This window comes from Oncorhynchus nerka, unplaced genomic scaffold (genome assembly GCF_034236695.1).
Source record: "Oncorhynchus nerka isolate Pitt River unplaced genomic scaffold, Oner_Uvic_2.0 unplaced_scaffold_1689, whole genome shotgun sequence".
NCBI classification, from domain to species: domain Eukaryota; kingdom Metazoa; phylum Chordata; class Actinopteri; order Salmoniformes; family Salmonidae; genus Oncorhynchus; species Oncorhynchus nerka.
This window is the reverse complement of record NW_027039629.1, coordinates 11,554-25,143: the sequence shown is the minus strand read 5'-3', so window position 1 is coordinate 25,143 and position 13,590 is coordinate 11,554. Positions and strand designations below refer to the sequence as shown.

The 13,590-nt window shown below is 42.0% G+C and overlaps 1 protein-coding gene across 1 annotated transcript in view; it reads right to left on the bottom strand.

The window, feature by feature from the left end:
* The window catches only part of LOC115143952 (coiled-coil domain-containing protein 186), a 62,030-nt gene extending 48,999 nt beyond the window's left edge, over nt 1-13,031 (bottom strand). The window contains exons 1-2 of the mRNA XM_065015113.1: nt 11,699-13,031; nt 11,167-11,286 (exon numbers count right to left, since the gene is read on the bottom strand). Coding sequence (XP_064871185.1) covers nt 11,167-11,286; nt 11,699-11,926 — 348 coding nt within the window. The 5' untranslated portion in view covers nt 11,927-13,031. The remainder of the gene's footprint in view (nt 1-11,166; nt 11,287-11,698) is intronic.
* Nucleotides 13,032-13,590: the final 559 nt, after the last annotated feature.

Genomic DNA, 13,590 nt, shown 5'->3' with positions numbered 1-13,590 from the left:
TGCTCCTCAGTTATGTGGGGATCTGGGTGAGGACTATTAGGCCATGGTCGGCGGAGAGGGTGGATTATCCCAGGACGCGAAGGGGAGGAAATAGGACATTAATGGAGTGGGGTCCACGTCCCGAGCCAGAACCGCCACCATGGACAGACGCCCACCCGGACCCTCCCTATGCTCTTGAGGTGCGTCCGGGAGTCCGCACCTTAGGGGGGGTTCTGTCACGCCTTGGTCATTGTATTTTGTGTTTTTGTCATATGTTTGGGTAGGCCAGGGTGTGACATGGGTTTATATGTTATGTTTCGTATTGGGGTTTGTATTATTTGGGATTGCGGCTGATTAGGGGTGTGGTATAGGCTTGGCTGCCTGAGGCGATTCTCAATTAGAGTCAGGTGCTTTCGTTGTCTCTGATTGGGAACCGTATTTAGGCAGCCTGAGTTTCGCTTGGTATTTCGTGGGTGTTTGTTCCTGTCTCTGTGTAGTTCACCAGATAGGCTGTATTTAGGTTTCACGTTCTGTTTGTTGTTTTCATAGTATGAGTTATTTCATGTACCACGTTTTCTTTCATTAAAGTAACATGAGTAACCAACACGCTGCATTTCGGTCCGACTCTCTTTCCACAAACGAAGAACGCCGTTACACACACCTTTATTTGCCAAGGAAAAGTGCATGATCAGGGAATATATTCAATGTACAGGCTAGAATGTGGGAATCTCATGCGTGGTAATAACTACAGTACGTGTGTATATAGGACTTGCATCCTTGGCACAATAAAATTATTATATTCTACTCTATCCATATGTAACAGTATAGCTTCCGTCCCTCTCCTCGCCCCTACCTGGGCTTAAACCAGGGACCCTATGCACACATCAACAACAGCCACCCTCGAAACATTGTTACCCATCGATCCACAAAACCCGCGGCTTTTGAAGAGCAAGGGGAACAACTACTACAAGGTCTCAGAGTGAGTGACTTCACCGATTGAAACACTATTAGCATGCACCCTGCTAACTAGCTGGCCAATTCACACAGGTTACACCCGACTTGAAAAAATAAATATATACACAGTGAGATATTTGGCGAAATACACCGACATGCCTCTCCATAGGAAAACAATGGGGGGAGCTCAGCGTTCCAAGGGCAAAAAGTATTTTGGGGCTAGCATTTGATGACAACCAAGCTAGCTGCCCAGGCTTACATAATTAGAAAGAGGAGATTCTCATGAATAAAATGGCGTCCGACTTGGAAAAAAATCTAAATATACACATTGCGAAATAAACAGACATGCCTAAATTTCCTCTCCATAGGAAACAATGGGAAGACCGCAGAGTTCCAATATTATTTTTGTTGTTTACATTTTAACTATAAAACAATGTGAGCAGGTCTCATTGCCAACCATAGCAAAGCAGGCATTGTGACATTGAACAATAAGCTGGGAATAGAACGTTCACAAGGTGAGTTGGTGCCACGGTGCTCAAATTAACTAATAGGAGCTGGCAGCACTAAAATAAGGCATGTTTTTTCACGATTACTTCAAAACGACACCAAGCAGCTGGGAAATATGGTCATATTATGAAACTGGGCTCCACGGCAGATGCAATTAACTTGTTCTTATCAGAAAATAACGTTGTTAAAAAATTAATGTGTCTAGCCTACTATCTACATGGATTTCATAGCACTCTCGTTGAGTGTACCAGAGCGCAGAATACCAGAGCACAGTAGCCTAATAAACAAATAACCACATTTTGTTAAAAAAAATGGATGAAAAAAATAGATGATTTAGTTATGGATCCATAACAAATTCCTATGGGAATAAATATCACTGATTTATAGATGTATTGGAACAAAGTTGTCTAATAAAGGCGAACAATTTAGAATCCTCCAATCCTGTAGCCTACTCCCGACAATCACGTACAGCACCATATTTTCCATTCCATCCAACAGAAACACCATAATATTAATCAAATTAATTAAGCCAAATTTGTTCAAATCAATTCCATATACTATGTTACTACAAAAAAGTTAAAATTCTCTGGTAATGCCGATATGGAATACTATCAAATGCTTCTCAAAGCTGCCCTCTAGTGGTCAAACTAGCAATAACTTGCAGTAACAGAAGAAATGGCTGAGAATTAAGTGACGTGCCACAAAATGCAAGGTGTGCTGCAGTATGACGCAACTTTTAAAGGAGGAACCACTGTAGGACACTGCACGGTTGGGTGACCAGGGCCATCTGAGACTGCCTCCTGGGGGAATTTGAGCGTGTGAAGACTACCTGTGTCCTGCATAACTTCATGGACACGAGGACCAGGAGAGGATCTGCACCTCGCTGCCGTGTGCCAGAGGAAAGGTCTGCTGCTCTGCAGGATGTTTCAAGGATGGGGTCGAACAACGCAGTAAGAGAGGCAATCCTTGTGCAGGAGATCTTCATCTCCTACTTCTTCGAAGAGGGTGCTGTTCCCTGGCAATCCCATAGACTATACTATGCACAACCAAAGGCTCTTTCAAGAGCCTTCCGCATAGCAATAAGAGTAATCTTCCATTTACTTAGCTATGTCAACTGTAGTTATTAAATTCCCAGTTTTTCTCCCTTTGATTTCTACTTCTCAAGTGAGGGTGCTGGGTGATGTCTGTACAAAACCAAAACATGCTCTTAAAATGTGTGAAAGCTAAATATTTCTCAATAAATATTTTTGAATTTCCCGTGCGGAATGTTGGGGGGGGGGGAGGTGGACTGCATTTGCAGTCTTCCCTGCTCCTCTGTTCTTACCTCTTTCCTTTTACAGTCTATCACACCCCTCTCCCCACCTTCTCCCTCTGTTTTTATCATGCACACCAGATGTGCATTGAAGTACAGATTTAACTTGTATTCATTAAATTACAATTCTAATATTTATAATGCATGTATGTATTTAGAACACTTGAATAATTAACTTATTTCAATAAAGCGTTTCACATTCCTGGTTCAAATTCTCTCATTTGATGAAATACTACACTTATCCTGTGCTTATCAGATCAATGCAGAAGGAAAATAACCGGTTTTAGAGTATTTACATGACACATAGTAAGTGTACGGTTTTTAAAATTCTATTTCTGTATATATGAATTACAAATCAGCCTTAAGCTAGTTAAATAATGTTTCTAGTCAATTGCATAGTTACAACGTGTAACCATTGATCTCCCAGGACCAGGACTTGTAAACACTGTTGAAGTATATAATTATAATACATTAATGCAGACACAGCATCACTCAAAGACTGGAGTTTGATACTCCTGGTATTGGATATGACTGAAAAAGACATTAATTCCTGAACTGCACCTTTATTTGCCAAGGTAGAGTCCATGAATGTGTGCCAAGGTAGAGTCAATGAGCATATTCAATGTACAGGCTCCAATGTGGAGATCTAATGCTTGGTAATAACTAAATGTATATACACGACTTGCATCCGTGGCACAATAAAGTTAAATTACAGTGCCTTCAGAAAGTACTCAGACCCCTTGGTTTTTTCCACATTTTGTTACGTTACAGTCTAATTCTAAAAAAAAATATTTTTATTTTTATGTAAAACGTAGCAATCTACACACAATAACAAACCAAAAAAGTATACATTTTTTAAAACTGAAATACCTTATTTACATAAGTATTCAGACACTTTGCTATGAGACTCAATATTAAACTCAGGTGCATCCTGTTTCCATGGAGATGTTTCCTTGAGATGTTAGTCCAACTTGGAGTCCACTTGTGGTAAATTCAATTGATTGGACATGATTTGGAAAGGCACACACCTGTCTATATAAGGTCCCACAGTTGACTGCATGTCAGTGTAAAAACCAAGCTATGAGGTCCAAGGAATTGTCCAGTTTCCAGACAGGATTGTGTCGAGGCACAGATCTGGGGAAGGGAACAAAAACATTTCTGCAGCATTGAAGGTCCCCAAGAACGCAGTGGCCTCCATCATTCTTAAATGGAAGAAGTTTAGAACCACCAAGACTCTTCCTAGAGCTGGCCGCCCAGCCAAACTGAGCAATCGAGGAAGAAGGGCCTTGGTCAGGAAGGTGACCAAGAACAGGATGGTCACTCTGACAGAGCTCTAGATTTCCTCTGTGGAGATGGGCCAAAGGGCACTTAAAGGACTCTCGGACCATGAAAACCAGATTCTCTGGTCTGATGAAACGATGATTGAACTCTTTGGCCTGAATGCCAAGCGTCACATCTGGAGGAAACCTGGCACCATCCCTACGGTGAAGCATGGTGGCAGCATCATGCTGTAGGGATGTTTTTTAGCGGCAGGGACTGGAAGACTAGTTAGGATCGAAGAAAAGATGAACGGAGCAAAGTACAGAGAGATCCTTGATAAAAACCTGCTCCAGAGCGCTCCGGACCTCAGACTGGGGGCGACGGTTCACCTTCCAACAGAACAATGACCTTAAGCACACAACCAAGACAACGCAGGAGTGGCTTCTGGACAAGTCTCTGAATGTCCTTGAGTGGCCCAGCCAGAGCTTGAACCTGATCGAACATCTCTGGAGAGACCTAAAAAAATTGCTGTGCAGCAAAATGTGGCAAAGGTGAAGGGGTCTGAATACTTTCCGAAGGCACTGTATATTCTACTCAATCCATGGGCTTCATTAATACCATTCAGACTGTTTTGAAGTTGATACAACCGGCTATGATAGCTGAGGTTCATAACAAGGTTTGATACTAATATGTATACCAAACGTTTTAGGGTCCATACACAGATCGGCTACATAGCTAGCTACACATCCATAGGCATACAGGAATTGTTATCCTCCACTGCACAATAAGCAAGAACATAGTTAGCTAGCTACGTTACTTATGGTGCATAGCATGAACATATCAGCAAGGCAAGCATTTTTTCTTCAATTTGCAGTAACCGCTTTAACTAGCTAGATTCTTTACATCCACTATTTCACAAGACAACAGCCTTGTCTGTTAGTATTCTCAGTAGTCACGAAAACAACACGAATTACAATTGCATACTCATGTCACAACGCCCATAAAGCTAGCTAACTGTAAAAAAATATGATTTGTTGTGACGTTATAGATACTTACATTTGCTTCCATCCTAGTATTTTTGTCAGACATCTTTGCTGAAGAAAGTCTCCATTGTTTTGTGCATGAAGAAATATGGAAAGTAAATCGTTTTGAAGAACAGTGAGGATGAAGTAGATTATCTGGTCAGGACAGCTTCCTGATTATGATGAACAGGATGAAATTCATTGTGGCAGAATCGTAGATTATCTGGTCAGGACAGCTTCCTGATTATGATGAACAGGATGACATTCATTGTGGCAGAATCGTAGATTATCTGGTCAGGACAGCTTCCTGGTTATGATGAACAGGATGAAATTCATTGTGGCAGAATTGTAAGTAGGCCTACCTCATAATTGTGACAGTATTTAATTGTGTAATTGTAAAGTAATTGTGCTGTTATTATTTACTTAAAACCTCTTAAATGTAAAGTCCCCATATTTGGGGATCCGATTAGATGTATTTTATTCAATTCAGTCTGGTATGAGAACGGTAGCCCCTATCTGCAAAAGCAGGATGTCTGCAGAAAGCTGAGTATCTTGGCTATTGACCTGAGACACTTACTACCCTATATGGGCATACGAATGTATAAGGGAAGGCGAAGCCGATGAACCTAATTTCAAGATGGCTGCTACCTATATTCCGGTTAGCATTGTGAAGCATAAACTAAATAAACACGGAATACGTTGATTCACACCGAAAGACGGGTCTCCACAGATCATGAGGATGTCTTATTTGTCTGCCTGTGACCTACCGTTACTGACCACCAGCCCCGAGAGTCAAAATGTTTTTTTTACACAACGTTTTCACCAAACAGCAAACATTTTACAAGGTAAGTTTTGATTTGGTCTGTGTTTGAGCTATAGCTACATGGGGGTATGAAATTATTCCAAAGGTTTGGTAGGAACAAATTTAGGCTATTGCCAATGTTATATCAGTTAATGGCAACATCGAATGTCCACCGAGTGACTATATCTTTGCGCATTAAAAATATGATGAAAACACTTGGATATCCCCTGTATGTCCCCCTACACCACCACAATGTTTGACAGAGGTTGGTGTTGTATACATTTTGTTTTTATAACAAATAGCATTTAGGAATTGCAAATATGTAATAGCACTGGAATGATCTAATAAGACATAAGCCACTTTGGAGAGGTTTAGGGACACTTGGAAAAGTCCTGTGACCACACCTGACACCACTTACTACAACATCTGCCCTGTTAAGTCTATCAATCCCATTTTTTTCTGATATTGTTCACATGTTGTGGAAGCCATCTGATGTGTTTCCAGCTCTGGACATCAATAATTCACTTATGGCTTGCAAACAAAATGATATATTTTGTGTGTGCTTAATCTTGTGTATTCTGAACTATGTAACTCCTACCGATCTTCTGATAATTTCCTCATAATCTTTCCAAATATACCAAGTTATATTCATGTCAGAATCATGTAATTACACATGAATAGCAGTTACTTTTGGGTATGTCTATTTAGGCGGAAATCTGAGAGGTTTTTAATTGATAAATACAATTGTATATGAAAATATACACATTTGGTGATAGAGTTTATTCTATATTGAAATAGGCTTACATCACGATAGGCTACAACACAGAAAATAAACAATGTAGCCTAGTATGTTATATTTTACAGCACAGAACTTCCCCCATCCCCACAGTATTACTCTACTGTGTTGATATTTAAAAAACACACACTTGGTGATACAGGGTTTATTTTATATTGGAATAAGCCTACATCATGATAGGCTACAGCACAGAAAATAATCATTGAATGTAGCCTAGTAGGACAATGCTACATTTCCCCTACCACTCTAACAAAACAATAGCATAGCGCAGGCTATAACATTCTTACCTTTCAAACAAGGAATTCAGAAAGGTGGCGAATCGTATCTCTGCATGTCTGGCAGACATATCAGTGTGGATGACGGATCACCACCTCAAGCTGAACCTCGGCAAGACGGAGCTGCTCTTCCTCCCGGGGAAGGACTGCCCGTTCCATGATCTCGCCATCACGGTTGACAACTCCATCGTGTCCTCCTCCCAGAGCGCTAAGAACCTTGGCGTGATCCTGGACAACACCCTGTCGTTCTCAACTAACATCAAGGCGGTGGCCCGTTCCTGTAGGTTCATGCTCTACAACATCCGCAGAGTACGACCCTGCCTCACACATGAAGCGGCGCAGGTCCTAATCCAGGCACTTGTCTCTCGTCTGGATTACTGCAACTCGCTGTTGGCTGGGCTCCCTGCCTGTGCCATTAAACCCCTACAACTCATCCAGAACACCGCAGCCCGTCTGGTGTTCAACCTTCCCAAGTTCTCTCACGTCACCCCGCTCCTCCGCTCTCTCCACTGGCTTCCAGTTGAAGCTCGCATCCGCTACAAGACCATGGTGCTTGCCTACGGAGCTGTGAGGGGAACGGCACCTCAGTACCTCCAGGCTCTGATCAGGCCCTACACCCAAACAAGGGCACTGCGTTCATCCACCTCTGGCCTGCTCGCCTCCCTACCACTGAGGAAGTACAGTTCCCGCTCAGCCCAGTCAAAACTGTTCGCTGCTCTGGCCCCCCAATGGTGGAACAAACTCCCTCACGACGCCAGGACAGTGGAGTCAATCACCACCTTCCGGAGACACCTGAAACCCCACCTCTTTAAGGAATACCTAGGATAGGATAAAGTAATCCTTCTCACCCCCCCCCCCCTTAAAAGATTTAGATGCACTATTGTAAAGTGGCTGTTCCACTGGATGTCATAAGGTGAAAGCACCAATTTGTAAGTCGCTCTGGATAAGAGCGTCTGCTAAATGACTTAAATGTAAATGTAAACCTCCATTCCCTATGGGGAATGGTAGATCATTTAGTTTAAAAAGTATGAATGTTTGTCATGAAGGATTTTCTGCTTTTGAAATGTGGCAATTTTTATGTTGAACTAACTCCTAAATCTATTTTTCTTTTAGTCAAGATGATAAGACGAGCCAGACGAGTCAACCAACCCCACTGAGGTGGACAGAGATGGCAACCTCTTCCTTACCAGGTCGATGAACACTACAGTACTACTCTGCGCACCACAAGACTAAGAGATGGCACAGGACCCTGTTTTACCATCTCATTGACATTGCTGTGACCAACTGCTTCATCATGTACAAGAAACTCTGCCTATAAACAGTCATTAGTTTGAGCTTTCCCTTGGGTGCAATATTCATGAAGGCCAGTAGATGGGGACCTAGTCCCACTAATGAGTGTGAAGGGATGGCTTTCACCTGTGGCAGAGCATGTGAAGGACAGACAATTGTGTGATTGGGCTTTTTGTTTTGCTGAAAATTTGATGTGGACAGAAGTGCCAAAATGTTATATAGTCATTGGCTTGATTGATATTTGTGACTTGTTTCAGGAAACTAGGCGTATGTCGTGCGTCACAAATTCACAGCAGCGCCATTTCAACGTACATTTTAGTTGGTTTAGCCATGGGAAAAGCCAGCAACCTTTCGGCTAGTCATGATTGGCTGAGATAATGAGTGGGAAGGACATGCCGAGAGATGAGTTCGGATTGGTCTGCCATGTCGCAAGCTTTTTTGAAAGATATCACGTAGTAGAACAGCATAACTGTTGCTCTCTACTTTCCGGAGGACAGAGTTTTGAAATCAGTGGAATTAGAGTATGATAGCTAAGGAGATGGGCTGTTGTATAAAACACCTGTCTCCGGATTACATCTTCAAACTAAGGGCAACTATGACATCCGTGACAGTGAGGGAGAAACGTCCATCCATTTATACGGGTAAGAGAGTCTAGCTAGCTACATTTTCAGATATTACACACTTCTAATTTTGTCAGAAAGATGTTTTCATTAAGGCAACAAAAAAAATATGGCAAAATGTAACAAAATGTGGATAAAGAGAATATGGCTGAATACTTTCCGAATGCACTGTATCTCATTGTTACCATACACCTGCAAAAAGATAGCTCAGATATGAGATTGCCTTTTTAAATTTTGAACGTGGATATGATAAGTATGGTAGAAGCTCTGTACAACAATGTGGAAAAATAAAAGTATCCAAAACACGTAAAGACCTCTATGGCCTATTTATTGCCTTTACCTCCCTACTCTTCTGCATTTGCACACACAGTAAATAGATGTTTATATTGTGTTATTGACTGTATGTTTATTTATGTGTAACTCTGTGTTGTTGTTTATGTCGCATTGCTTAATCTTGGCCAGGTCGCAGCTGTAAATGACAACTTGTTCTCAACTGGATAAACAAAGGTAAACATTTTTTTTTTTAAGATTGAGAGACTAGTCAAGGATCATATCACCTCTACTTTACCTGACACCCTAGACCCACTCTAATTTGCATACCACCCCAATAGATCCACAGACGATGCAATCGCCATCACACTGCCCTATCCCATCTGGACAATAGCTCAGCATTAAACACCATAGTACCCTCCAAGTGCATCATTAAGCTAGAGGCCCTGGGTCTGAACCCCGCCCTGTGCAACTGGGTCCTGAACTTCCTGACGGGCCACCCCCAGGTGGTGAAGGTAGGAAAAAAACACCTCCACATTGCTGATACTGAACCCTGGGGCCCCACAAGGATGCATGCTCAGCCTCCTCCTTTACTCCCTGTTCACTCATGACTGCATGGCCATGCACGCCTACAACTCAATCATTAAGTTGCCAGACGACAACAGTAGTAGGCCTGATTACCAACAATTACGAGACGGCCTACAGGGAGGTGAGGGCCCTGGGAGTATAGTGTCAGGTAAATAACCTCTCACCCAATGTCGACAAAACAAAGGAGCTGATCGTGGACTTCAGGCACCCCCCCCCTACCCACATCGACGGGACCGCAGTTGAGAAGGTGGAAAGCTTCAAGTTCTTCGGCGAACACGTCAATGACAAACTGCGGCGAAGAAGGCACAACAGTGCCTCTTCAACCTCAGGAGGCTGAAGAAATTTGGCTCGGCACCTAAAACATTCAAACTTTTACAGATGCACAATTGAGAGAGTCCTGTCGGACTGTATCACCGTCTGGTACGGCAACTGCACCGCCCACAACCGCAGGGCACTCCAGAGGGTGGTGAGGTCTGCCCAACGCATCACCAGAGGCAAACTATCTGCCCTCCAGGACACCTACAGCACCCGATGTCACAGGAAGGCCAAAAAGATAATCAAGGACAACAACCACCCATGTCACTGACTGTTCACTCCGCTACCATCCAGAAGGCGAGGTCAGTACAGGTGCATCAAAGCAGGGACCGAGAGACTGAAAAACAGCTTCTATCTCAAGGCCATCAGACTGTTAAATAGCTATCACTAGCACCTTAGAGGCTGCTGCCCTCTATACATAGACCTGGAATCACTGGCCACTTTAATCACATTTACATATTTTGCATTACACACACACACACACAATTCTATACTATTCTACTGTGTCTATGACGCTCTGACATTGCTCGCCCAAATATTTATATGTTCTTCATTTCAATTCCTTTACTTTAGATTTGTGTGTATTGTTGTGAAATTGATTGGTATTACTATTAGATATTACTCCACTGTTAGAGCTATAAACACAAGCATTTCGCTACAACCGCAATAACAACTGCTAAACACATGTATGTGACAAAAACAATTTGATTTGATTAAAATCTTGAATTTGTTTTTAAATCTCCATTATACAAATAGTGCAAATTCATAATGCCCTTGAAAATCATAAACTAAGTCACACACAATCATACTGTATTTGGGCGTATAATAGTGTAGACTATTATACTTCTGCCACTTACATCATGTTTCTTTCTGTCTTTTAACTTTTGTTCTGATGCAATTAATATTCAGGCTTTGACCACAGCGATTCTGTGTCTGAAAATCACAGATTGAGCCAATGGTTTTTCAATGGGAGTCATCCGTTGATCATCAACGGAGATGATTGTCTATCAAAAAACACGATGTCTGCTTTTTTAGTTGTCCAAAAATAAACTTGAGTTGAACTTTTGACAGACAAAAATAGACAATTGAAGAACGCATGTAGGATTTCATCCATGTTCATTCTTTGTGGCCGACGCCTTACTACTCAACAGTGTAAAAAAATGCAGTTGGTCTTACCTTATGGGCCTCGGTCTCACTACTCAGCTTGTTCTGGGCCCATTTGACCTTGATGAGGTGTGAGTTGATCCCCTCCTTGACGTTCTCCAACTCCCGATTCAGCCTGCTCACCTCTCCCTCCTGAGGACAACAAGAGATGGATTCCATTAGGATGTAACAGGCACGGTATGCCATTTAATTTGTAATTAATGTTAAAGGATCACTTTACTCAAAAAACATATTTCAGTATTTTGTTCGTTAGTCCACTGTTATGGTCAGCAGTAAAGTTTCAGTAAAAAGCACAAGTTGTAATAATGCAAAAAACAGCAGGTACAAAGAAAAACATTCCACCACTATCATGTTCATCATCATCAAAAGCCTTCGAGCAGACTCCTTCCAATTACCTACAATAAATATGAAAGACTCAAGGCGAAATAGATTTTCCAGTGCAAATAAAGCAGCGGTGTCAGAAAGTCCATCTAATATTGCACGAGCGCCACCTTAGCAGCTGAACATGTGGAACTTTGTTGCTTAAACATTAACCCTGCATTACCTTGGCGTCGTGGAGCTGCTGCAGCCGGCCTTTCTCCTGGGCCAAACTGTTTCCCCTGAGGGCCTGGCGGTCCACCTCCTTGGTGGCCTCCCTCAGCCTCCTTTCCAGCCCCTCCTTGTCCCTGCGCAGGTCCAGAGCCTCTTTCTCCCCGCGAACATACTTCATCACCATGGCCTCCTTCTCCTGACGCGACTCCTCACACTTCTTCCCAGCCTGGGAGGGACACATGAATTAGTAGCTGTTACATTGATTATATCATTATGTATTACATTGATTATATCATCAGTTTTGGCTGGTGAGAGGAGGACGGCTCATTGTAATGGTGGATGGAATGGAATCGATTGAATGGTATCAATCACATGTTCCATTAACTTCCAGGCATTAGTCCTACTATGAGCCTGTCCTCTGATGTAAAGTGCCACCAGCCACCACAGGTTAGTATGCAGTTATGTGGACAGGTAGACACAGACATGGACAAACATGCAGACACACATTCACACAGAAACACAGGCGCATGCATTATGCAAGTTTACACACAGACATGCAGAAAAATAGACAGAAATTATGCATGCTCAAGTGCAAACTCGTTCATGCTTAATTAAAACTCTTGTATTATATCTGGGGGTGTAGTGACGGTCTCCCTGATTGCATGTTGTAAGTGGATAGTGCTGCAATTGAACGTGGCAGTTTGGTTGAGGTTTCAATACAAAAATCCACAATGAGTATGTGTGAGATCTAAACTAGAGCCATACAAATGGTAGGGCAGTGCATTGATAGGTCAGCTTGTAATCTGCCAGTTAGGAAAATACTCAGTTATTGGTCAGGGTAAAAAATGCCAGCTGGCCCAAGGACAGTTGGGTGTTCTCACACAGGTGTGTTCATTTCTCAAGAGAACGCTTTCCCCTCGATCTGTCAGACAATATTGGCAAAACGTTACCATGCTCATCCTCAATTGATATCTCCATCAACACAAACACAGGGGAGTATGTGCGAGGGAAGGTGAGAAAGAGTGAAAGAGAATAGAAATATAGAAATAGATAGAGAGAGACAGACCGAGAGAGAGAGAGGTGGTATATTGCAGTAGTGTTCATGTCTGTATGGCAGAAATTGTTTGAGACTTTTAGAGATTTAGTGAGGGTAGAATGTAGGCGTCATCTTGAGATATGGAGTAATATTTAGATGGCGTGAAAAAGCTAATAAACTTCCCCAAAACAATCTTATATTGTTCAGCGAACAGTGAAATGGAATGTGTTATCCTTCCAGAGCTACCAGACCGTCACAGGCCATTTTAGCCGAAAAACTTGGCTGCAAGTGGATCTTCTAGCATGTCAATAACCAAAAGCACACATAAAACTGCACTAAGAAATTGTTAATTGAACACAAAAAAAAAAAATTCAATGGCCTTCTCAGTCTCCAGTTGAACCCCATTGAAAACCTGTGGTTTGAATAGAAGAGGGCAGTCCATAAACGTAGATGGACTTCAAGGATCTGAAAATATTCTGTATCGAGGAATGGTCCAAGATCCCTCCAAATGTGTTCTCCAATCTCATAAAACATTTTAGTAAAAGGCTCAGTGTCAGTATCCTCACAAGCGGAGGGTTCTGGAGTATTGAAGAGGGGTTCCAATCATTTTGACCCCTATCTTTTCGAGAAGAAAAATGTATTATTTGAAAATGTATTACTTTCTCTGAGCAATATTCTTAGTATAAAATTACATTTTTTTGCATACAATATAGCTCAGAAAAGTATTATTTATTTTATAGAGTATTTGTTGCTCATCTATATCAAGGGATCCAATAATTCTGGAACCCACTATATAGGAATGGAATCGTCTTTTTCACTGCACCCATTTCCATACACGTTTGTAGAAGTGGTCAGGAAGATACCTTTTG